This window comes from Phoxinus phoxinus (assembly GCF_949152265.1).
Source record: "Phoxinus phoxinus genome assembly, chromosome: 7".
In the NCBI taxonomy this organism is placed as follows: domain Eukaryota; kingdom Metazoa; phylum Chordata; class Actinopteri; order Cypriniformes; family Leuciscidae; genus Phoxinus; species Phoxinus phoxinus.
This window is the reverse complement of record NC_136882.1, coordinates 7206382-7233577: the sequence shown is the minus strand read 5'-3', so window position 1 is coordinate 7233577 and position 27196 is coordinate 7206382. Positions and strand designations below refer to the sequence as shown.

The 27196-nt window shown below is 40.1% G+C and overlaps 1 protein-coding gene across 8 annotated transcripts in view; it reads left to right on the top strand.

Annotated features, from left to right (window-relative positions):
- The window catches only part of rapgef4a (Rap guanine nucleotide exchange factor 4a), a 98573-nt gene that overhangs the window by 44177 nt on the left and 27200 nt on the right, over positions 1 to 27196 (top strand). For 3 of the 8 annotated variants that reach the window (XM_079619791.1, XM_079619794.1, XM_079619793.1), the window contains 4 exons: positions 16250 to 16322; positions 21317 to 21381; positions 24785 to 24835; positions 24960 to 25066. In XM_079619791.1, coding sequence (XP_079475917.1) covers positions 16250 to 16322; positions 21317 to 21381; positions 24785 to 24835; positions 24960 to 25066 — 296 coding nt within the window. Of the gene's footprint in view, positions 1 to 16230; positions 16323 to 21316; positions 21382 to 21504; positions 21525 to 24784; positions 24836 to 24959; positions 25067 to 27196 lie in introns of those variants that run through there. The other 5 variants (XM_079619796.1, XM_079619792.1, XM_079619795.1 and 2 more) reach the window with 3 other exon arrangements.

Genomic DNA, 27196 nt, shown 5'->3' with positions numbered 1-27196 from the left:
GGGAATGACCGACAGAGAGAGACAGAGAACTTTTGAAACTAAAAAAATAACATCCTAACTTTGACAGAAAGTAGTCTTTGATAATGTTTAAATATACATAAAAATGCAGCATTGAATTAATTGAAATTAGTGTACTTTAAAACACTTGTTTAAAAGAAAAAACACATTTATACATAGTATAAAACACTAGATGGCACAATATACCTATTTTTAATAGTCTTTCTGCCCCCCTCCCCACACAGACAAACACAGGAGGGGCTGTCTGTGTGTGTGGCTGCGATGTCAAGATGTGTGTGTGTGTGTGTGTGTACGAGGATCTATCGAAAAATGGAGACATAAAAACAGACTCCGTCATTTTGTTCATACAGAACATCATTCAAACTGCAAAGTGTTTCCTTATATTTGTGTACACTCGCAATAAAACACAACATTGTGATTTTGTTAAACTATAAACTCTTGTCAAACTGTAACATACAAATGTCACCCAACCAAAATCACACACACACACACACAACAATGTTGACTGTTTTTGTTCTGTTTCAGCAGCGAAAATAGTTAAACAAAGATCACAGCAGAACCATTGCGCATCTCAATGTTTTTTCATTAGTGAATAATTCCGCATTTTGAAAGAATCGCTTGACTCAATGATTCAATGATCAATCCATAAAGATCTGTGTCATTCATGAATGATTCAGTCGTTCGAACGACTCGTTTGAACGAATGAATCAATGACTCGCTCATTAAGACGGTCGATCGTGTTTTTTCATTAGTGAATGATTCCGCATTTTGAAAGAATCGCTTGACTCAAAGATTCAATGATCAATCCATAAAGATCTGTGTCATTCATGAATGACTCAGTCGTTCGAACGACTCGTTTGAACGAATGAATCAATGACTCGCTCATTAAGACGGTCGCCTGGCGACACCTATAGGAGGTTTAGTGTTATGTTCAAAAGTATAGCCTATCATTCTTTCCAACGATCGTTAATTAACTTATATTTAAAACAATCTTATAACATTATTTAATGCATTGTTATTTTTCAGTGTAAAATATTTAATTTGATCAGCCACAGGGTAGGCTAACAGTCCTATAGTGTCTTATTATTCTAAATAATTTATATTGATCAAATTTAGAAATTAAAAATGAACTATGAAGCATACATTTAATAAGAGTAGGGTGTGACTAGGTATAGATATTACAATATACAGATATTCAAATATAGTGGGCACTAGCCTATTAAAACCTGAACGTGTCCGCTTAATAAATCGTGAGCTGAATGAGTCGCAGCAAACATCAGCACAAGGAGTCCAATTTCATTAATCATGGGTGAAAAGCTGACTGAAAAGATTAAGAATAATAGGCTATTGAACACGCAATTCAAGCAATCCCACCCCCGAAATGGCGCTATGTTTAAAATTAAACTAAATGCCCACGGCTGCACGGGCAATAACGCGTTCACGGCGAGGAACGAGCAGAACAGAGTGAATGTGTTTTAGTTCATTCCTACTGGACGTCCAGTACTTACTTTGGCTTTTAAGTTAGCGATTTAAAAGCCCCCGCTTTAATTGCACATCGATTAACCGGTAGGAAAATATTCTAACAGTCACTATTTATATAGATACAATATACAATGGGCCTACCCGATTTTGACCACAAGAGGGCAGTATTGCCCTATGTATGACTTATTTTTTGACTAAAAAGTGCATTCTGGCTGTTTTTTAACTTATACATAATTCTTAAATTGAAATAAAAGAACAAAATGGGTTTAGTTCTGATATTTGTATACTTTTATATAGAAATAAATGGTGTATAATAATTTTTTTAGAAGATATGAGGCTTTTAGTGTTTCCTTTTTTGGACATTACTTTAATCCCTCGCCATAGCAAAACCGTTTGAGATATTTAATGTCCGTTCACAATTTAGCATCTTTAATGTATTTTCATCATGTTGAAAAAGTTTGGTGTGAATAAAATAAACCACCGCTAAAAACTCGGAGTCTAAAATATACCAAAACTCACATTCAAACCAAAATATCTGACTTCTTGTTGGTCGGAGCTAATGACTGTAAATTAGAAAGTTGTCCGGATCGAAGAGAAGAATATACGTACCGAGTTTGGTTACTGTAGGTAAAACTAATACCCCATTTTTTACTAAAGGTGGCGCTACTGAGCCCCTTACCACGCCCGTTTCTGAAACTTCGCACAAGTGTACTAGGCAATAAATGTAAAGTGTCTGTCGAGTTTCATGCAATTTGAAGAATGTTAAGAGCCTCAAATGCATCCAAAAAGAATATAAAAGTTTAAAGCGTTGCCATGGCGACAGTATTAAAGATATCAATAATCCTTTCACAGGTCTACATCTGTCGTGTGTTTACATTATACAGATGAAGTTTGAAGCAAATCGGGTAAAAATAAGAGGGTGAATTCAAAGCATTTTGAAAGTGACACACTTCCTGCTGCCAGTTGGTGGCGCTATAACTTTGACTCACAATAGTCACATCCATGTGATCGGCCTCTTACAGCGAACACACTGCTGAAGTTTCATCAAGATCAGTTAATGTATGAGGATGTTATAACACACTTCCTGTTTCCAATATTCGCCATAAATTCGTTTCCTCACCACGGCCAAACCGTTCGAGATATCAAAAATCCCCTCGCAACTTTTCATCCTCAATGTCTTGACTTCATGCACACCGAGTTTCGTGGTGATTGGTTGAATCGTCTAGGAGGAGTATTTTAAATTCCATTGAATGCGTTTTTCTAACTACCCCAAATAGCCGACTTCCTGTTGGGCTGGGGTAAAAAGTCAGAGCATGAAGGATATATGAACCGATGAGATCTATAAGTGTACCGAGTTTCATATTATTTCATGCAAGAGTGTTTGATTTATGGACCAAGTTTTCGGACCCCGTTCCAGGGGGCGCTGTCGAGCCCCCCTGCCACGCCCGGGTACCAGCTTCAGTCCGGCTCTAATGGCCGCGGGTTCTGACCAGTGTGCAAAGTTTCAAGAGTTTTTGAGTATGTTAAGGGCCCCAAAAGTGCCCAAACCCTTGAAGAACAATAATAATAATAATAAATAATAATCCTTTGGAAAACAATAGGGCCTTCGCCTTTTCAAGGCTTGGGCCCTAAATAGCTGCAAGCAGCGATTGCGGGCCCAAGCCGGTGGCACCGCCACCCTGGTGCCTTAAAGGCACCAGGGTGGCGGTGCCACCGGCTTGGGCCCTCCATCGCTGCTTGCAGCTATATTTATTTATATATATATATATATATATATATATATATATATATATATATATATATATATATATATATAAAACCGCCACCCCGGTGCCTTTAGGGTTCCTGTGCACAACGGGCAATAACGTAACTCCGCTTTGACTGTCCAGAAGAAGTCTGCTTTAGAGCTTGCATCAGTGTGGGTTCTGCAAAAGTGCGCATCGAGGGCACATATCAACCACAAAGTATGCGTGAGCACCCTTCTGAAACCTAAAATGAAAAATTAGACACCCTACAGTCTCATGGACTTAACGGACACATGAAATCAGCAGCCATTGTAAGTACACAACACCAAAAATTCATATGAAGTGTGGTATATACAGTGGTGGAGGAAGTACTCAAGTTTAGTACTTAAGTAAAAGTACAATTACCCTGCAAAATATATACTTAAGTAAAAGTACAATTACTACATCAACATCTTACTTAAGTAAAAGTCATAAGTACATACTTTTAAATTTACTTTAAAGTATTTTTTTAAAGTAAAAGTACAATCAGTTGTCTCGATGTCTGGGCTGTTCAATTGTAATAATCACAAACAATTTCTATTGTGTACTGGAAAGGGTTGTTGTGCAAGCTCTCTGCAATACTGACACACTGTAAAAATCTGGTTATTTACTTATTACTCATTAAATATTAATTAAGCTAAGCCAATTATGACATACAATTTATTTTATTTTTACTATACTATTAAGAGCAGTAAAAATTCTGCTCAACAACAGTTGCTTTAGTCCTTTACCTTGGCCTGCATGGGGAAAATGTAGCTAAAACTGCATTTGAGGCTTATACTCCATTGATTACAGAAAATCCAAAAGCATTAGGCTAATAATGTATAATAGGGGTGTAACGGTATGCAAAAATCACGGTTCGGTACGTACCTCGGTTTTAAAGTCACGGTTCGGTTCATTTTCGGTACAGTAAGGGAAAGAAATGCAAAACATTAAACTGCTGGTTGTATACTATAAACCTTTTTTTTTTTAACAATTTGTTTACGTTTTTTTAAACACACTTTTTAATTAAATATAATAAATAAAAAAGAATAATAAATAAAATACTGCTGCAAAGTTCTCCACTAAATAAAATACTCTCAAACCAATATTGGCCATGACACTAGCTAGCGAGAGGAGAGAGAGAAAAAAATGCCCGACAGGCATAAAGATATTTATGTCCGAGCCCGACCCGAAACCGACAGTTAAAATCCCATTTTTGTTCCTCATACTAATGACACGCGTACGTTTGTTTGTGTGGAAAGCCTGCTTTTATTAAGCAACTGAAAGGCATTTGGAAATGTCAACAGATGATCGCATCAGCGCGCACGGAGCAACAAGCGCTTTTAACACAGGCGCGTGTTTCGTTGTCACAGCAACATAAACAAATGTCCGCACACAGGAAGACAGATGTTATGGTCATATTTTGCATGTATTTTAATCACAAAAACGAACGTTTGCATCAAGTGAAAGCATCAGGCACATTGGCTACCAACATAATAAGCTGTTTTAAGTGTAAAATGTTCAATGCCTTATCGCGCTGATGTGACCGAGCCCGAGCCGAAGCTGAACATATCTAAATATTTGTCCGAACCCGGCCCGTACAGTTGTACAGTGCGCGCTCAAGTGCAACGCGGAGACTTCCGACACTTAATGTTCGTGTGGAAACTCGGATTATGTTCCGCACACAACTAGCCTAATTCACGTGAAAGATTGCATTCATGTGCACCGCACCGAAAGTCCTATACCGAAAAGGTCCGGTACGAATACATACCGTTACACCCCTAATGTATAACACATTAGAATGAGACAAAAATAAGCACCAAACTAAATTTGACAAGGGTGAGGTGAGTGCTTCTCTTAAAACATGCAAGCAATGTGTTGTGTTGTTTCAAAACGCGCGCTGAGCGCGTGAGTTCTTTGACCAATCAGATCTCCGATCTGTTTCAACGTGCATTGGCCAGCAACGCCAAAACGTCAGTCGACCAAAAAAAATTATGCAAGAGATTCGGAAGGATGTAACGACACGCATTTTAATAATGTAGTGGAGTACAAAGTACAGATAATTGCTGAAAAATCTACTTGAGTAAAAGTAAAAGTATGCATTATTTTTTTTACTTAAGTAAAGTATAGATACGTAAAAATTTACTTAAGTACAGTAACGAAGTACAAATACTTCGTTACATTCCACCACTGGGTATATATATATATATATATTACCTTTTTTAAGGGACAAGACAAAGAATTTGACTTGCATGACCTGATTAGAACAGTGAAAAAAATAAAAAATAAAAATAATCACTAAAATGAGAATTGTTCTGATTTTATTATGATACTCAAAATATTCCACAACAAATCCTTTAAATGTATTGATATTCAGAACAGAACAAGAATTAAAAAAATAACAATAAAATATAATTTATTTATTTCGATTTTGTATTTTTATTTAATGACTATTATTTATTTAGAGCAGGTACAGCTAGTGTGCGATGCTTTTGCTATTTCAGAGGAAAAAAACACATTTTATTTAAAAAATGCTTTTCAATTAAATCAAATGTTCAAGCTTTGTTTTCGTTTTATTATTTTGTTTGTTTTAAACTTCATTCAATTTATATTGTTAATCATTTGACACTAACCAAATGCATAAAGTATCATTTTAACTTTTAAAAAACTATTAACATTTGTTAATAGTACATTGTCTGTCTTTTGTTAATAGGACAAAACATTGTTATTATATGTTATAATATTTTATATATATATATATATATATATATATATATATATATATATATATATATATATATATATATATATATATTAAATAAACATTTGTAATGAAATCGTTCAAAAAAAAAATATCAGCATTGTTTTAAACTTTGAAACACAGAAGTAGCGCAATGTCTGGCCACGCCCACTTCTGGCATCAGACTTTTAGGCTGGCGCTGTCGTGATCACACTGCTATGACATATGGTTCTGGGGTTCTGCAGTTGGTTACTATTGGGGCTCCCGCGCCGCCTCCTTTTCACAACCTGAGGGAACCGTCTCCGGAATATTAACCTCACTCCCAGAAGTCCAATTCCCATCATTCATGCCTCTTACCTGGGACTGATTGCACGCGCACACACACACACACACACACACACACACACACACACACACACACACACACGTACACTGTTTAAAAACAAGAAATATTTATCCAACCTCGTTTAAAACAGTCTGTCGGTGCCATCTTTTGGACATTCATCATATTGCATTGGTTTTAATTTCTAGTCCTCAAACAGAGCAGTAGCCTAATCCGTTTATTTTTAAGTTATTGATTAAAAAAGAAACATCAAATGCATTTTTAGTCATAGTATTATTTTATACAGAAATACATTATTTGTAATTCAGATGAGAATAATTTTAAGGAAAACAAATATATTGATCTGAAATATAGCACGTGTTTTTGCAAAATAAATTCAAGCAATAGACTATACCCGCCCCCGAAATGGCGCTAATTTTATAATTAAACTAAAAAAGCTCACGGCTGCACAGACATTCATAACGGTGCGCGTCCAACGCGAGGAGTGAGCAGAACAGAGCGAACGTTTTTTAGTTAATTTCTACTTTCATAGGAATTCATTCGAGCGCACTGCAAGCGCCACCATAATCATACTTACTTTCACTTTTATATTAGCGATTTAAAAGCCCTCGCTGGTGTCACACGTTGGTTAACCGGTGGGAAAAATATACAGATATTCAAATATACAGATATATTAAATATTTCATCGCGCTCCACCGTCGATTTGATGTGTGTGTGTGTGTGTGTGTGTGTGTGTGTGTGTGTGTGTGTGTGTGTGTGTGTGTGTGTGTGTGTGTGTGTTAAAATAATTTAGTTCAGTTAGAGAACGGGCACTAACCTACAATTAAAACCTGAACGTGTCCGCTTAATAAATCGTGAGCTGAATGAGAGTCGCAGCAAAGATCAGCACAAGGAGACCAATTTCATTAATCATGGGTGGACAGCTGACTGAAAAGATGATGACGGAATTGAACACGCAATTCAAGCAATCCCACCCCCGAAATGGCGCTATGTTTAAAATGAAACTAAATGCTCACGGCTACACGGGTAATAACGCGTTCACGGCGAGGAACGAGCAGAACCATTTTTTTACAGTCTATGAGCAGAACAGAGTGAATGTGTTTTAGTTCATTCCTACTGGACGTCCAGTAGGCTACTACTTTGGCTTTTAAGTTAGCGATTTAAAAGCCCCCGCTTTAATCACACATCGATTAACCCGTAGCAAAATATTCTCACAGTCACTAATATATTTATATATAAATACAATATACAATGGGCCTACCTGATTTCGAACACAAGAGGGCAGTATTGCCCTATGTATGACTTATTTTTTGACTAAATAGCGCATTCTGGCTGTTTTTTAACTTATACATAATTCTTAAATTGAAAAAAAGAACAAAATGGGTTTAGTTCTGATATTTGTATACTTTTATATAGAAATAAATGGTGTATAATAAATTTTTTAGAAGATATGAGGCTTTTAGTGTTTCCTTTCTGGACATTACTTTAATCCCTCGCCACAGCAAAACCGTTTGAGATATTTAATATCCATTCATAATTTAGCATCTTTAATGTATTTTCATCATGTTGAAAAAGTTTGGTGTGAATAAAATCAACCACCGCTAAAAACTCGGAGTCTAAAATATATCAATATATCACATTCAAACCAAAATATCTGACTTCCTGTTGGTCGGAGCTAATGAGTGTAAATTAGAAAGTTGTCCGGATCGAAGAGAAGAATATACGTACCGAGTTTGGTTACTGTAGGTAAAACTAATACCCCATTTTTGACTAAAGGTGGCGCTACTGAGCCCCTTACCACGCCCGTTTCTGAAACTTCGCACAAGTGTACTAGGCAATAAATGTGATATGCATGTTGAGTTTCATTTAATTTGAAGCATGTTAAGAGCCTCAAATGCATCCAAAAAGAATATAAAAGTTTAAAGCGTTGCCATGGCGACAGTATTAAAGATATCAATAATCCTTTCACAGGTCTACATCTGTCGTGTGTTTACATTATACAGATGAAGTTTGAAGCAAATCGGGTAAAAATAAGAGGGTGAATTCAAACCATTTTGAAAGTGACACACTTCCTGCTGCCAGTTGGTGGCGCTATAACTTTGACTCACAATAGTCACATCCATGTGATCGGCCTCTTACAACGAACACACTGCTGAAGTTTCATCCAGATCAATTAATGTATGAGGATGTTATAACACACTTCCTGTTTCCAATATTCGCCATAAATTCGTTTCCTCGCCACGGCCAAACCGTTCGAGATATCAAAAATCCCCTCGCAAGTTTTCATCCTCAATGTCTTGACTTCATGCACACCGAGTTTTGTGGCGATTGGTTGAATCGTCTAGGAGGAGTATTTTAAATTCCATTGAATGCGTTTTTCTAACTACCCCAAATAGCCGACTTCCTGTTGGGCTGGGGTAAAAAGTCAGAGCATGAAGGATATATGAACCGATGAGATCTATAAGTGTACCGAGTTTCATACTATTTCATGCAAGCGTGTTTGATTTATGGACCAAGTTTTCGGACCCCGTTCCAGGCGGCGCTGTCGAGCCCCTCTGCCACGCCCGGGTACCAGCTTCAGTCCGGCTCTAATGGCCGCAGGTTCTGACCCGTGTGCAAAGTTTCAAGAGTTTTTGAGTATGTTAAGGGCCCCAAAAGCCCCCAAACCCTTGAAGAACAATAATAATAAATAATAATCCTTTGGAAAACAATAGGGCCTTCGCCTTTTCAAGGCTTGGGCCCTAAAAACCCTTAGAAGAACAATAGGGCTCTGCGCCCTTTCAGGGCTTGGGCCCTAAAAAATATTTTACTGACCCAAACCTGCTGTGTATGTTCATATAAACTTTTAGCAGGTAAACATGTTTAAAATTTGTATCAATGGCATTTCCATTAAAAACCAATAAAATAAATACATTTATAAAACAATCAAAATATTCTTCTTCGTCATATATTGAATATCATGGAAAATACAGATTTTTTTTTTTAGCTACATCAATCTGGTCTACTCTTGATCTGTTTTCACTAATCCGGCGAGTTTAATATCTTTGTTGTTTCTGTCTGTTCAGAGATTGGATACTCAGTGGCTTGTGTAAGTGTAGTTGTGGGTTATGTAAGAGTTTGCTTGAGATATTCACACACTCCCTGGGCATGAACGCTTCATTACTCATTACTGTGCTCAGGTTGAATGCCTGCAACTTAAAGAAACAAAGCCTGCCACATTCAGTATCACTCTACACTGCACACACACGTGTGTGTGTGTGTGTGTGTGTGTGTGTGTGTGTGTGTGTGTGTGTGTGTGTGTGTGTGTGTGTGTGTGTGTGTGTACCTACTGAACTATATTTTGGGTACAAATATAAATACCCAGATGTGACCAAAATCTCCAAAAACCTCAATTTAGGGACGTCCTCATTTGTAAATATGGTATAAAAATAAAGTTATTCAAGGTTTTTTTTTAAATGTAAATATGCAGAAAGTTTTGTGTGATGGGTAGGGTTCGGGTTAGTGTAAGGGGACATAATATACAGTGTGTACAGTATAAAAACCATTACGCCTATGGAATGTCCCCATTTAGATAGTAAACGTGTGTGTGTGTGTGTGTGTGTGTGTGTGTTGAGGGTCTGGCTCTTCCCGCTATTGAAAACTCAACTTAAATTGAACTCATTACTGTCAGGCTGCTAGTTTAAATTGACAGCACTGCACAGCCAGTGATCTAATTCAAATGTTTTTTTTTGTATTTAATGCTGCAGAAACACTGTATAAATCTGTGATTTTGTGTGTGCATCTGACTGTGTAATTATATATCAGCCTCCACTAAGCACCTCTGGGCTGTCAAGTCTCCTCCAATCACAGCACCCCATTCAAGCCCCAGGGGATGCTGGGTAATCTGTCATGTTCTGTTGCTGTTTGTACATAATTAAGGTCAATTAGTGTTTATTGTATAACATACTGTATATGCTATATATGGTACATATTTACCAGGTTATTATATTTAAAGTGCCCCTATTATGCTTTTTCGATATACCTTAGTTTCATGCAGTGTGTGAATGTAAAATCTGCAAAGTTTTAAAGATCAAAGTGCTCAACAATTAAAGTAATTATTTCCTAAAATAAATAATATATTCTGAACTGCTGAAACGAGTCATAAGCAATTCAATCACTTCCTGTTACATACACACATAGTAATGTAACAAATTTGCATAATGCCAGCCTATGGTCTTGATTGGCAATGTCTGCTTTCCCCCGCCCTCAAACACTGTAGTTGTAGCTGAGACTGGAAGAGTTTGATTCGAATGATTCAATGATTGATTTGAATTCTGCTGGAATTGATACGGTAAAAGAAAGAAACCCAGAATACTTAAAGCTGATTCTCCCCAAATTCTGTGCAATCACCATGGAAATGACTGAAGTGATAAAGCAACCCATGCTCAGCTCATCAGTTCAAAGTCTTTTTAAATTACATTTTGCAGGATTTTTCTCCTTTAATGTACAGGACCGTAGGAGGGACAGGACACAGTAGTAAAGGATCAGAATCTGGACTCGAACTCCAATCTCAGTTGCACCTTATGTTGGAGCGTGACCAAAAAGACAGTCGGTTGTTTGTTTTTATGAAGAGTCTGTTCCTGCTGGAATTGTAACCTTTGACACTGTGGTGCTTGTATACTTCTCCAAACCCACACGCAATCTGGATCTGCAGGAAGCAAAGCATAGTTATATAGTCAGACACAATTCTACATGCCTCTCCCTCCTTTTGTGTTTATAATGCGTTTAGTCTAATTTGAGTGTGCTTTCAGCTACCAGTAAGTGTATAGTACTCTCATGTCTGTTATACATGGTTTAAAGTACAGTAATTCTGTATATATTCTTTCAAAATAAGTACAGAAATGTGAACATTTTTGTGGGTCTGCCCACCGCTGACAGAGACTCGGTTAACACTACTGAGTTCACACAATTATACAAGAGACCTTTTTTTATGATCTGTGGAATAATGAGCTTTTACACACGAACTGTCTTTATCATCATTAAATATAACTTTTGCAGAAGCTCCTCGTATGAAGAAGCGCTTTGTGCAGTTCGACTGATTACCATACAAAGATAAATCATTACAAATACAATAGAAACATGACTGAGAGGCAGAGCAGAGTCATTTTCAATTAGCGCTCGCCGCTCTGCACTGGACTGTCAGACGCATTAGCTGTATAACGTGAGCCACTCCTCTCCAGAGATGCAGCCCAGCCGCAAGTTGTGAGTTGTAAGTTGTGAATCTATTATTACTGTATGCCTAAATACTTTTATTTAGGTAATTTTATTCCTGATACTATGGCATCCAAATCTGGATCTCTATTGGCAGACTTTGATAAGAACATACAGTTTTACTAACATTAAGATTTTTTTTTAACCAATTAGAGACATTGACCTTTGCAGCTGATAATTGTTCTGACACTTGCTTTTTGCTTTTAGCATGCACATATATAACCGTATCATCAGCATACATCTGACAGTTAACAGTAGATGCACAAACGTCCAGCAGGTCATTAATGTACAAACTGAACAAGAACGGTCCCAAAATTGAACCTTGGGGTACACCAACAGAATTAATAACTATTTGTGAAGTCTAAGCCTTCCTGGTGTTATTTCGGGTGAGTATGTTCCCCTGAATAGTGACTGGCTGGGGTTCCTTCAGGTTCCCTAGCCACATTTCCTAGAAGGGATCCCTTCTAATTTGAAGCAGTGGTCCTAGGCCCTTGAGCAGGTAGGCCTTTCATTAAACTAAGTTTATGGAGGTTTTCCTGTGAAGCGTATAGCTTGGGCTATGACCGTAGGGAATGACTGTCACTCACAGCCCAGTGTGACCTGAGGGTGAGTGGTTCTGGTTCTGACAGTTGTTAATGCCAAATGGGCATGCTCTCCCCTTAGCATGGTGGCGTTGGTATATCGTTCCCCTTAGCGTCAATCGACGCAGTGCGAGTGCCCTTTCGAAAGGGAAAGTCTCAGGTTACAACTGTAACCTCTGTTCCCTGAGAACAGGGAACGAGACACTGCGTCTTTCAACATGCCTCAGGCCTGCCTACCTAACAGTCCCTGAAGACGAAAAGGTGATTGACATGTTTGCAAGGCGCCCTTATACTTCCGGGTCGCACGTTAATGAAGTCGTGGGCTGGCGCCGGTCAATAGGATTGCCGTGATTTGATAGTGATTTCAGACACGTTTCAGAGTCACGCCTGAGGCATTCCCCAAAGTGTCAATCAACGCAGTGCGAGTTCCCTTTCGAAAGGGAACTGGATTGTCAAATCATATAATTTCTTGGTTTGAAAACTATTTATTGGACAAGACACAGTGTGTGCGGATGGAAGGTCATTCATCCGCACCTTTAAAGATTATGAGGGGTGTTCCTCAGGGGTCCGTTCTGGGGCCGTTACTTTTTATCATTTATATGAATAATCTTGATCTCAATATTAGTAATGTCAATTTTAATTTTTATGCCGTGATTTATTGTAGTGCACCCAAATTACACCAATCTGTGTCTTTTTACAGTGTGCTTTTGATATTGTGCAACAAAGGCTTTGTGACCTAAACCTAACTTTGAACGAGACCAAAACTAAAGTAATGTTATTTTCACGTTTAAAGAAACAAGTGACAAATCAACTATCACTTAAATCCTTACAGGGTACTATAATAGAGGTTGTGACAGAATATAAATATCTCGGTTTTATATTTGATGATTCCTTATCTTTTAAATCCCATGTTAATCAATTAAGGACTCAATTTTAAATAAAGCTGGAATTTTATTATAGAAATATATCATGTTTTTCATTTGAGGCAAAAATAAGACTAGTTTGGGCCACTTTTATGCCAGTCATTGATTATGGGGATATTTTGTATGAATCGGCAACTATTAAACTCTTAAGCTCTTTGGATATGTTGTATAATTGTGCACTAAGTTTAAACTAAATCGTAAACACAATACTCACCATTGTGATCTGTACAACAGAGTTGGTTGGTCGTCATTATCAATACGCAGATGTAAACATTGGTACCTGTTTGTTTATAAATCAATTTTGGGTCTATTGCCTCCATTTATTTGCTCTTTTACCCAACACAAACCTGTTGGAGTTTATTCTTTGCGCTCACAGGATTTGTATACCCTCTCAGTTTCATTCGCCCAAACTGAATTTGGAAAGCAAGCTTTTCGGTATGCCGCACCCAGTGATTGGAAGTTTTTACAAAATGACCCTGAAATTGGAGACCCTGGTGTCAATGAATATTTTTAAATCTTTGCTTAGTGAGCATTTAAAGGAAAAACAATTTGTAAATGTTTTTAATTGTTTAGATGATATGTTTAATGTCATGGTGATATTCTTTCTTCTTTTATTTATTTTTTATTAAAAAAAATTGATAATGTTGTGCTGCTCATCTTGGCCAGGTCACTTCTGTAAAAGAGATTTTTAATCTCAGAAAGTTGTATCAGGTTAAATAAAACGCAAATAGAAAAAAAATAAAGCCATAATAAAGCCAGGGGAGCTGTTGTTATCCATCCTGATTATGACTGGACTGAGCAGAATCCCAGATAAACAGGTGCACTCTAACCAATGAGAGGACAGTTTACTCACTGATTTTGGTCTATTAAGAAACGTTGCCTTGTGAAAGCGAACTGAACCGAGAAGAAATTGCAGCATTTTAATCCCTGTTTTGGAACAAAGTAAACGATCTACTGTACATGTCTAAGAACGCCCTCAGACTTTGAAGACACACTTTGACACTTTTGATTTTGTTGCATTAGATAACAAATGACAATCTGAAATCATTAATTTACCCTTATATCAGTTCAAATTCATATGATTTTCTTTAATGCAACAAAAGGAAAACAATTAAGATTTCCATTCAAGAAACGCTTTCAATCTTCAAAAAAGAACAGACAAATATCAAAAAAGTGGTTCATGATTTTTGAGTCCAAACACATTTTGAAGGCCACCATACGCAGACTCACTCTCTGACTGTTGTGTTCATTGTTGTGGGATTTATCGATAGACGTAATGACATATTAGGTTAGGTTTGTGTGATTTATGAGATGCATCAGTCAGAGATAATGACTTATCCTCTTTTAGAGAGACTTCCACTCCCCAGAGAGCGGGACACTTACATCTGTGCCCCAGAAAGGCCGCATTATCTGTCCCATGTGTCCTGGTTAATGGCTCAGGCCGCCTCTGTGTCATTAGTCACTGAGATTCATTTATTGGCACCTCTTGTTACTAAAACATTCTTTCTTTCATCGCTTTGAGAGTGATAAAATCTACTTGAATTGCATCCTCTCAATTCTTAATCCTATAGAGACAGTGATGTATAAAGTTAAGGTCTTCCATTCTGTATTGGGTTTGATGGATCAAAGTAATTGAATGAATCGACATATTGATGGTCTTTGGGGATGTACGAAACCTCTGCATGGGTCTTAAACACATTACCTGACCTCGCTGGACGAGCTGGACTTTCTGCTCTCTCGCCAAACATTAAATGGGCACTAATCTCTCTCATGTGTCTATAGTTAGCAGATGTTTTTGTCCAGAGCAACATAAAGTAAACTAATGCTCTCCTCCAGAGAAATCCAAGGTTAAGTGCCTTTCCCAATGGCGCTATCTGTCTGTCTATCTTGAATTTGCTGTCAGCTGTCTAACTGAACTGTCTAATAACTTTGAATGTTTTGTCTCTCTGATTATCATCCTTTTTTTCTGCAACATTTTGTTTGTAACATTTTGCTTCAAGAAAAGGAAAATAATAATAATGAACACTGCAATATTTCTTAATAATTTGCTAATTGTTGTTAGTGCAGAACACCAGACAAAAGACAAAATTGAAATTCTCTCAAACTAAGGAAATTCATTTAATCAAAGTTCTTTCAACCCTATGATCACTTACCGGTAATATTATATTATTAATTTCACACTTAAGTATATTCTTTTAATGTATATTATATCCATAAGTACTTCTTTCTCACTAGAACTATATTTAACACTGTGAAGTTAAGATTTGGTCCATTATATTAAGACATATTTGATAGAGGTATAAAAATACATTGCAATAGGATTTGAAATGCTGCAAGTGTGTGTATGTCATGAGCTCTGTGTCAGAAATGTTCATATGTGTGTGACCTGTGTGTGCTGTCTGGTTTTTGATTCAGAAATATTGATTTAATCCAGCATAATCCCTTCTGATCTGCAGTCAGAGCTGATTTAAGAGATTAGTGATGGTACTGCCTCCTAACTCTTCTGAAACTGCTTTCCTTATGTGTTCTTAGATGAGTCCACCGTTCTGGGCTGCAACTCTAAGGAAAAACTAGATTTTAGGCGACTATGGCAAGAAACTTCATTGGATGTTTGGGTACTAAAAAGAAAAAACAGACTCAGCTGGGGGATGAGGTTTATGTGTGTTTTTTTTATGTATTATATGCTATCTCGGATTTACATAGCACTGAGTATGTGTGTATGTGCATATATTATTCACATACTGAACGACAAACTATTTTACCCAATATGCTTTAAGGTAACAAGAAATGGTGTTTCCTCTGCTATCTGATGTATTTCCAAGTGAAATAGGATATTTAACCCCCCAAAAAATCTTGAAAAGGATTTGATTTTATCCAGGAGTTGACTGGATCATGAAAAACAGTATCTATATAGCAGGTGATTTGTAGGGAAGGATTGAAAATAAGAGGCATTGGTGATGCTCAACGAAAAGGAAAGTTATGATGAAAGATTGAAAAAACAAACTTGTTTTTTTTTTGGAATAACTGATGAAGCTTACAAAAAAGACCAGGCACATGTACTAAGACATTATTTTAGTAACTTATTACCCATTTACTCAATTTCTTTGTATTTGCTGTCTTGTGACAGCACTGTTTGTATCTTTCAGAATTATCGTCAGTGTATGGCTGGTCTACTGGTCCCTCCCTATGGTGTTATGGATAGTGTCTCAAATGCTGACAGTAAGTACAAACACTTGTCTTCGTTCAAAGGGCCTGTTCACCCAAACAATGATAATTCTGTCATAATTTACTCCCTGATGATGTTCGACACATGCATGTCTGTCATTCTTCTGTAGAACACAGTTTTTCAGAATCTCTAAACTGCTATTTTTTCATAAAACTAAAGCATATTGTAAACAGGGTCTGTCAAGCAAAAAAAACTTGAAATTTAAGTAGTGCAACTTGTGTGCTTGTTACATGTCCTCTGAAGTCATACAATAGCTTTTTGTTGAGGAAAATACCAAAACATACAGTACACTACTGTTCAAAAGTTTAGGGTTGGGATGTTTGACCAAGGCTGTACATTTATTTGAACAAAATACAGTAAAAACAGTAATATTAAAATTACTTATTGAAATTACAATATTGAAATATTGAATATTAGAATAAAAGTTAAAATGTAATTTATTTCTGTAATGGAACCAGCCATTATTCCCATCCTCAGTGTCACATGATCCTTCAGAAATCATTCTGATATGCTGATTTGCTGCTCAAGAAACATTTCTTAACATCATCTATGTTGAAAACAGTTGCTTCATATTTTTGCGGGAATCATGATACATGTTAATTTTTTCAGGATTTTTTCGCTGAATAGAAAGTTAAGCATTAATTTGAAACAGAAAACAATGCAAGTCTTTACTGCCCCTTTTCATCAATATAATTCATCCTTTGCAGAATAAAAGTATTAATTTCTTTTTTTTAAAGGCAGCTATGCTGTAACTCTTATTCTCATTTGTGTTTCAGTATAATCAAACTGGGTTTTTGCTGAAGCTAATGTTCTCTATACTATAGAGAGGTCTATACTATATAAAGTTCTTTATATCTATACTCTATACTTTTTTAAATACATTAGTTTGTTTTAAAATTGTAAAACAACTCTTTTTGTCTGACTTCCGATCTCTTCATATCAGAGGGACTCTGGGAAGATGGTCACTCCAGCCATAGGGCCTCCTCTGATTTTTCAAAAGAAAGTTTTTTTTCTTTCTTACGGCTGAGTAAACCTGGTTGTTAACATTGGGAAGCGTTTTCCTTCTCGTTGAGGAAGGAACACTACGGAGACCACATCCTACCCAAAGGGGGAGGTTAGTATGTGGAAAATACATCCTGACCACATGGAGAGTACTACATAGGGAAGAGTCCCTGTGGAAGACTCTACCTGATAAGGGGGAGACTATTGCGCTCAGCGACACTACATACGGTACACGCACAAGCCAGATTTCAAGTGATCACCTGAAAGGGGCATACCATGAGTAATGGGCCTGGTAGTGAGTTCCTCCTCCGAACTCACTACTGATGAGTGCTAGGAGGTAGAAAATATGCCCTGGGTTCACCAAAGCTGGGGAACTCTTTTGGACGACAAGACGCACGTTACCACCTCAGAGAGGGGGAGGGCGCCTATGCAAGCACTACCAGTTGTCCAAGTTTTGCATGTTGTTATCCAAGGCTCGAGATGAAACTGGTTCCATACTGAGATTATAGAATCTCGCTAAAGTGTTGAGCGTAGCCCAGCCCGCAGCACTACGTATGTCTGCTAGTGAAGCACCGTTCACCAAAGCTGACGTGGCTGTGATACCCCTTGTGGAGTGAGCTCTCACTCCCAATGTGCACGGTACACTTGGGGTCTGATAAGCCCAGAGAATGGCGTCTACAATCCAGTTGCCCAATCTCTGTTTGGAGACAACCTTTCCATTCTGCTGACCTCCGAAGCAGACAAAGAGCTGCTCAGATCTTCTGAAGCTCTGTGTGCAGTCCAGGTATATGTGCAAAGTGTGCACTGGACACAACAGAGTCAGGGTTGGGTCTCCCTCATAAGGAGGGATTGCTTGCAAGTTCTCCACTTGGTCCCTGAAGAGAGTAGTGGGAAGTTTGGGCACACATTCAGGCCACGTGAGAGTGTGCCGGCCAGAATTCCAGGCATGATTCACTTATAGAGAAGGCTTGTTGGTCCCTCACCCTCTTGATGGAAGTGAGCTCAATCAGCATGGATCTTTCTGTCTGTAGGACCTGTAGGACCAAAGAAAGACCCTATGAGGGGACGAGGCGATTGAACCTGCATGCACCTCTCAGGAACATATTTATCAGGTCATGCTTCCACAAAAACCTGCCACTCACAGTGTTGTGGTTTGCTGCTATCAGAGAAACGTACACTTTTAGGGTGGAGGCGGACAGGCACCTCTCCAGGCCCTGTTGGAGGAAGGAGAGCACAGACCAGACACCACATTTTCATGGGTCTTCACCTCAGGAAGAACCATGAAGTGAAGTGGTGGCACTTCAAGGCATACAGCTGCCTAGATGAGGGGGCTCTTGCCTGAATGTGTTAGTATCTATCATCGCTGGTGATAGGCCTCTGAATTCCTTCTCATCCCATCCAGGGACCAGACATGGAGGTTCCAGAGGTATGGGCGCGTGTGCCGGATTTTGCCCTGCCACTGAAAAAGAAGGTCCCTTTTGCCAGGAAGAGGCCGACACCATCAGCGTGAGTTCCGAGTACCAAGATTGGTTGAGCCATTTGGAATTGTTTTTCTTCCCTGACTTTTCACAGTGTCTATGCAATGAGGCTCACTTGGGTAAATGCATACCTACACAGGCCCAGGGGCCAGCTGTGAGCCAGTGCGTCCGTGCCAAGGGGACCTCAGTTAGGGAATACCACAGTGGACAGTGGGAAGATTGATAGGAGCCGAACAGGTCTGCCTGTGCTTCCCTGAATCAACTCAAGATCACCTGGACAAACTGGGAATGGAGTCTCCACTCTCCCTGAAGCGTAGCCTGACGCAAGAGCACATCGGCTGCGAGGTTGAGGTCACCCAGGATGTGAGTGAGTGAGTGGCTTGCAGTGCTGCTGACTCCAAAGGAGGAGATGGCGGGCGAGTTGTGTCATGCAACAAGAATGGATACCACCTTGGTGATTTATATACGCCATTGTCACTTTGTTTTCCGTACGGACCAACACGTGCTTGCCCTAAATCAATGGACGAAACCTCCACAGGGCTAGCAATGCTGCCTACAACTCAAGGTATTTGATGTGCCAGTCCAGTCAGGTTAGAGTCCAGGGTCCCAAGGCTGTGTGCCCATTGCATACAGTGCCCCCGCCTGTCTTGGAAGCGTCTGTTGTAACAACAATACCTGGACACACTTGTTCTATAGGAACTCCTGCCTGTAGAAATGCAAGGTCTGATCAGGGGCTGAATAAGCAATGGTAAATCAGCATGATGGCCACGCGATGTATGCCGTGGCGCAATGGCTGTCTCAGGACTCGAGCCTGAAGCCAATGCTGAAGTGGTCTCACATGCATCTACTCCAGCAGCGTGACTGCGGCCGAGGATGCCATATGCCCCAGGAGCCTCTGAAAATATTTCAGTGGTACTGCTGTTTTGTGCTTGAATAATTTTAATTAGTTCAGTATCGACTGCGCACGGTCTTGTGAAAGACATGCTGTCATGTTGATCGAGTCCAACTCCACACCGAGAAAAGAGATGGTCTGCACTGGGGAGAGCTTGCTCTTTTCCCAGTTGACCCGAAGTCCCAATGGGTGCTCAAGGACCAAGTCCCTGTGGCCACACAACAACTCTCGTGAGTGGGCTAGGATTAGCCAGTCGTCGAGGTACAGTAGTTGAGTATGTGAATGCCCACCGTTCTTAACGGGTCAAGGGCAGCCTCTGCGACCTTTGTAAAGACACAAGGAGACGGGGACAACCTAAAAGGGAGGACCTTGTGTTTCTATGCTTGTCCCCCAAAAGCAAACTGTAGCAACAGCCTGTGCTTAGGAAGGATACAAATATAAAAGTATGCATCCTTCAGGTCTATCACCACGATCCAATCTTGATGTTAAACACATGATATAATGTGTTTCTGTGTGGGAATCTCAGTTCATGTTAAATTCAACATTTATTTAATATTTTATTAAAATGAAAAGTTATATCTATTAATAGTATTTAATGACCTGGGCTAACATTAATTAACAATGACCAGCTGTATTTTTTAACGCTAATAGGACTTGTAAATTGTTACAGATATTTATATGCTGGTGTGCAGAATTCAGTTTATTGCTCTCTATTTATATGAAGAGGGGTGTGCTGTTTTATCATAGATAAGAGTCTTCCAGGACTGGATACTTTAAAGTCCCTTTCACACAGAGATTCCGGAAAATACACGGATAATGTGACCCGGGATTTCTCCCGGGATCGTTTAAGTTTTGGTTCATTCACACAGCCAGTGATTTTCCGGGATCTGTGAGTGCATTCACATACATCCTGGTAAGATCCCGTAAAGACACGTGACGTCAGGATGAGACGTGTAACGTACGCGTCGAAAACATACTGTACACACTATAACGCAACGTACCGTTCCACAAAGCTGGCGAACGATCTCAGCTTCAGCACGGATAGTAAGGAGCTCCTGGTCTCTGCTTCGTTCCAGTTTGCAGACATTTTTTCGTTCTTTCTTTGTTGATGACGAACACAAACTTTCCAGAGTCGCGCGATGGCACTTGCGTCATCACTACGACACACCTTACGGCATTGATCCTCACTTTTGTTCACACAGGGCGCGTTCCGGGACTGATCCCAGCAATGTTACTAGGTCCCCAACCCGGGACGTGTTTGCGTTCACACAGAAGGCACTCTGGCAATTTCGCTGCAATTTCCCAGGATCAACGCGCTGTGTGAAAGGGGCTTAAGAGAGTTATTGTTCCTGCAGGAGAAAGCTTTTGTGGTGTGGGTAATGACCCACCCCTGCTCCCCGTGGCCCATCAGGGCCCTTTACTGAAGATTACACACATCCTGCATCCCCATGATGACTTTACACACTATATTTAATCTTCTTGCTTAACTATCGCTTCGGCTGAATCTGCTGCATTTTAATCTTGCCTTGGCTAAATGATTGATGCTCATATTAGATTTTAAAGACTTGATCTTTATTTAATTAATTGTATTTTTCACATTTGTTTTCCCCCATAGGAATGCCTGACAAAGAGAATCTGAGCAACAGTTCACCCGGATCATCATCCAAACACTTAAATAAGGTTTGTTTTAATTTTTAACCCCAAAATACAAGCATCAAATCTTCCACTGTTCATCAGGACACATGTTCACTATCCTGTCTGAAGTCATGACCATCTGATGACAGTCTCTATGATTATCATCTTGTGGACCCCAAAAGTGAAAGGTCTGTCATTTACTTATCCTAATGTCATTCCAAATAGTTCTTCAGTTGAACACAGAGTTAGGCTGGAGTTAGGCTTGAGTGCTCTTTCCATGCAATGAAAGTTAATGGGGGACTGGTGCTGTCGATCTCCAGAATAGAAAATAAAACACCATAAAATATCAAAACTGTCATGATCCTGGGTTCTTTCTTTCTCTGTCTCCCTCTTGTGGTCACACACACACACACACACACTCACACACGCACTCTCATCTTCTCCTTCACTCATTATCCCCTACAGCTGTTTCTCCTTTCGTTCCTGTTTCCTCACCTGTTCCCTCTTTTCCCCTTGATTATCTCAGTCTCTTATTCCCTCTTCCTAGCCCTGTCTTGTTGTCGGATTATTCGATGTCTTCACGTGTGAAACGTCTGTGCTCGCACTTCTCGTCTTGTCTTGTCCTGTCCTGTGGCATTTGCTAGAAGTGATACTGTTTTCTACTGTGAGTCTCGCTATCATCAGACTGTGTATTATCCAGCTGTGCCTGTTTGCAGAGTACCTGTTCAGCGTCTGTTCTCGGCTGATCATCCTCCCTGCTGTCACCACTAGCCCTGACTGACTCAGCGTCTCGCTGTTCCCGGACCGCCGTCCTCGTGGGAGTTTTGTGTTAACCTGTTATCCAGTATCTGGCAGTTTCTGTTCTGGCGCTGATTAATGCCTGTGATTTGTGTTCCGTTTCGTCATTGAGGACTATCTTCCTTTATTCATTAAAAGACTGTTAACTGCACTCCGCTCTGGTCTTCCATCATTCATACTCCCTAACAAAAACGGTAGTCCATATGACTCTTTCACCCTATTCTAGATTTGTTTGTAATCATATTTTATAATAAGTGAAGAACCGACTGAAACTTAAGCAATTCACTGATAATCTTCCCCTCTGCCACAGCTGTCAAATCTCCTCTGTTAATTGTATTCAAGTATGGCATGTAAAGATGCACATAAGTAAAATACATAAATGCTGATTGAGTTTTTATTTGAAATGTTCCGTGTAGCAAGGTTAGATGTTATGGGAAGAAGGAGGCGGGAACCGGCGAACATTCAAAGACTTTAATAAGTAAAATAAACAAATACAAAATGAAAGTAGCCCCTCAAGGGACGACTGCTGGCCACATAAAACAGAAACAGCACATCAAATAAAATCAGGCCTGTTCCTCTCTCGATCTCCACTGTTGTCGCTCCTCCTTTTATGCTTCCGCTCCTCCGTGAGAGATACGAGACCGGTGCGTCGCGCAGGTGTCGCTCATCAGTAATCACGCCACCGGTCTCGCGCCGCTCTCACGTCCCTCGACCTCGTCCTGCTCGCCACATTCCTCATTCAACAATATTATACTATTGCTGTGTAGGACTGTGCATGTTCACGTCTGTCTGCATAATAACTTTTCTTCAAGACATAATTTTTGCCCTCATTTTGAGGTGGTTTGTGAAAAATCTAGTGCTACTGTGAAATCTGATGCAAACGCTCTCCGGCTTCATGTCTGACACCAGGAAGCAAACTTATAGTGAAACAACTTCAGCCTTTCTTTTATAAATAAGCAATATCTAAAAACTTGCTCAGAAAATTTATTTATCCTAGTCTGCTAATGGGAAGTTTCTTTAAGTCCATTTAAGACAGTGTTGGACTCACCTGGTGAGCAGAGAGAGTTTGATTATTGTTATTTCTCCTTGTTTGCGTCAGTTCTGATGAAACTACATCCTTCCTTCCCACCATCTCCTCCATAGAATACAACATTTGTTTGAAATTTAAAAATGAACTAGGCAGCTCTGGCATCCTCTCTCCCATTTCTGAGCATGTGCCCATTTGGAGTTCCTGTTCCTCTGACCTCTCGGGTCATTTCCCGTCCACTGCTCGGTTTTACGGTCACAAGTGCTTTGTTTTTCCATTTTTTTTTTTCTATAATGATGCATCCAAATAGCAGGTGATCAATATTGGCCACAACAGAGTGTCTGTGATTTGCATAATGGTGTTGTTTTATTCACTTAAGTCTGTTTGTGGCTTTGGTTAACAGAAGGCAGAATCTGTCTTACGTGATGTACATAATCATTATGTAATGTTGGAACACACTTCCTCCGAGTGTACAAATCATGCTGTAAGATGCTGAAGATCTCAGCAGACTGACACACTTAAATTGATTTGATCTTGGATGAGTTCGCTGTTAATACTGCTCAGAGTCTGTTCTGTACTAGTTTGTTCTGTACTAGTTAAGCTTTGCATAGCTTGGCTGGATTGCAGGCAGAATGTGTTTGTTTGGAACAAAAAACAAATTTGAGATATTTTTGCTTCTTAGCTCTTAGTTTCAAGTAATTTTACTTGTATTTTACTGTGAGCTGAATCATCCATCCATCCATTTTGAACTAATGTAGGGAATAGGGCGATTTTGGACACAGCCCTGAATTCAAGAATTAAGAGGTGTGTCCCAATACTTTTGTCCATATAGTGTATCTCAAAATTGAACAGTACTTGAAAAAACTATGTATATGCCTGTGGTGTCTTGCCTTAAATGTAATGTGTTAATTCTACTTGCAAAACAGCACCCAAGACAATGTGTTGTTGTAGAAGTACAGCCTGGGTGAGGATGGTAATGGATATTTGAAAAGGTTTAATTAAAATACAGCACACTGGCCTTGGCCAAGAGTTGTTCCTCCAGTGTGGCAGGAGGGAAAGCAGTGCCACAGACGCACCTTCTGTTCAAAGCCCTGATAAAGACTGCAGTATGACATGAATCTGGCTTGACATAATGACATGTACATTTTTTTTATATGAGAAGACATCAGCATAATTCTTCACAAGCTGCTTGTGATGACATTTGTTCTGATATTAAAGCACATGCAAAATGGATTTGTTACGCTAAATTGGCACATTCCAAGAATAGAGTACAGAGTAATCAATGTATGTTTCCAACCATAATTTACTTATCATCACATCAGTGACGTGTAAATATAGTTTAAAAAGTCGATTTTTGGGATTTCATTATTTTATAGCAATTAATGAACAGAAATGAATGAAAGAACTCAATAATTAAACATATTATAGGTTCAAATAAATAGGTTAGTGAGTGAGTGTGTGAGTTACACACATGCTATACACAGAACGCCGTCCTATTATTCAGCTGATTTAAAGTTTACTCTGTTACTATTTCTCTGTGTATTTGTGCTCAGAAAGGTAAAAAAAACACTGAAGAATAAACCTACTGTAATAGTCCCACATTCTCATCCTTTTGTTTTCCAGAAATTATTAATTCAAAGTCCCATCAAACATCACCCCAAATCCATTACTCAGGTATTCAACCATCCTGTTTGTTTGTCCAACTCCTGTCAATCACAGTGTTGAATTGTGTAACATTATGTTATGTATAGAGTGGTTTATGTCTCTCTCTTTGTTTCTGTGCATTAATGTCTCTCAGGTGCCGTCAGAAAAAATCTTACGGGCAGGTGAAGTGTTACGAAACACCATTTTGTTCCGAGCACCTCAAATGATCAGAGACAGGAAGTACCACCTAAAAACATACAGGTAAATACAGATATTTAAAATGCATTTTATACTTTATTATAATTTTTTTTTTTTAAGTGGACTTGAAATCATTTAAAATTGAAACATTTTTTAATTTTACAAAATAAATCATAATTTTTAATCATTAAATCCTTGTATTAATATTTTTTTGTTGTGATTTAAAGTACACTACACCTTTTGATGAGTTGACTAACATGCTAAAGCACATTGTAAAGGTCTTAATTATAAATTTAACTAGTTTGTTATTCAATATTACATTTAAAGTCAATATATTTGAAACATACTAAATTGCAATGACATTACAAATATGTAATTTCAAATGTATTAAAATACATGACATACTGTCCGGCGCTGTGTAGGCTGTAGTAAGCGCACAATCACAAGAATCACAGGGAAGAAGCTCAACCACGCTTAAATACCGGACAATGAAACAAAGGAAACTGGAGGCTTAAAGAACATGCGTTACATTACAACCCCCACCCCTGGAAGGCCGTAAAAAAGTCCAACTGAGGAGGGAGGGCGGGCGGGGCAGAGCAGTCAAAGGGCAGGAAACCAAGGGAGATGACCGAGAGAGAGACCAGGGCGTTGATGGAGCCAGGAGCCGGCGGAGCCAGACGGGGACCCAGGACACACCCAGCACATTAGCCCACGGCGAAGTCGAGGGAGGGAGGAGCCATGGTGGAAACTTGGCTGATGAAACCAGTGGGACGGCCGATGGAGGTGGAGATCCAGGTGGAACAGAAGAGCCAATGAACCCACGTGACATCGATGACTCTGGAGAACAAGGCCACAGTGCTGAGCATCCGAGGTGGAGCCAGGGTGCATAGGACTAAGGTGGAGCCGGTGGGACCGAGGACAGAGGCGAAGTCGGAGGGAAGGCGGAGGCCGATGGAGCCAAAGGGGTTGAGGGACGATGGCATGCTAAGACAGAGCAGTAAGGACGATGGTCACAGGTGGAGCTGAGGGATGAACCAAGGTGGAGCCGGTGGGTCATCGAGTTGATATGGAGCGATGGAGTCAAGTCAGTGGCTGGAGATGAACCCAGGGGATCCTCTATACAAGGCGGAGCTGGTGACTGGAAAATCCAAGGCGCATCCACGCAGCATTATGGAATAGACAAAGGAGGAGCCAAGGAGCTGAAGGGAACCAGCGGAGGCAGGGCCGACGGGATGGCTGGCTTTAGAAGAGGAGGTGGGAGCGGGAGGCTTGGTGGGATCTCTGGAGACACAGGAGACTTTGAGCTGGGTGGAACCAGCAGAGACACGGGAGACTTGGAGCTGGGTGGGACCAGCAGAAACACAGGAGACTTGGAGCTGGGTGGGACCAGCAGAAACACAGGAGACTTGGAGCTGGGTGGGACCAGCAGAGACACAGGAGATTAGGAGATGGGTGGGATCCCTGGAGACACAGGAGACTTGGAGCTGGGTGGAACGAGTAGAGACACAGGAGACTTGGAGCTGGGTGGAACGAGTAGAGACACAGGAGACTTGGAGCTGGGTGGGACAAGCGGAGACACAGGAGACTTGGAGCTGGGTGGAACAAGCGGAGACACAGGAGACTTGGAGCTGGGTGGGACCAGCAGAAACACAGGAGACTTGGAGCTGGGTGGAACAAGCGGAGACACAGGAGACTTGGAGCTGGGTGGGACCAGCAGAAACACAGGAGACTTGGAGCTGGGTGGGACAAGCGGAGACACAGGAGACTTGGAGCTGGGTGGGACCAGCAGAGACACAGGAGACTTGGAGCTGGGTGGGACCAGCAGAGACACAGGAGACTTGGAGCTGGGTGGAACCAGCAGAGACACAGGAGACTTGGAGCTGGGTGGGACCAGCAGAAACACAGGAGACTTGGAGCTGGGTGGGACCAGCAGAAACACAGGAGACTTGGAGCTGGGTGGGACCAGCAGAGACACAGGAGACTTGGAGCTGGGTGGAACAAGCGGAGACAGAGGAGACTTGGAGCTGGGTGGGACCAGCAGAAACACAGGAGACTTGGAGCTGGGTGGGACCAGCGGAAACACAGGAGACTTGGAGCTGGGTGGGACAAGCGGAGACACAGGAGACTTGGAGCTGGGTGGAACAAGCGGAGACAGAGGAGACTTGGAGCTGGGTGGGACCAGCAGAGACACAG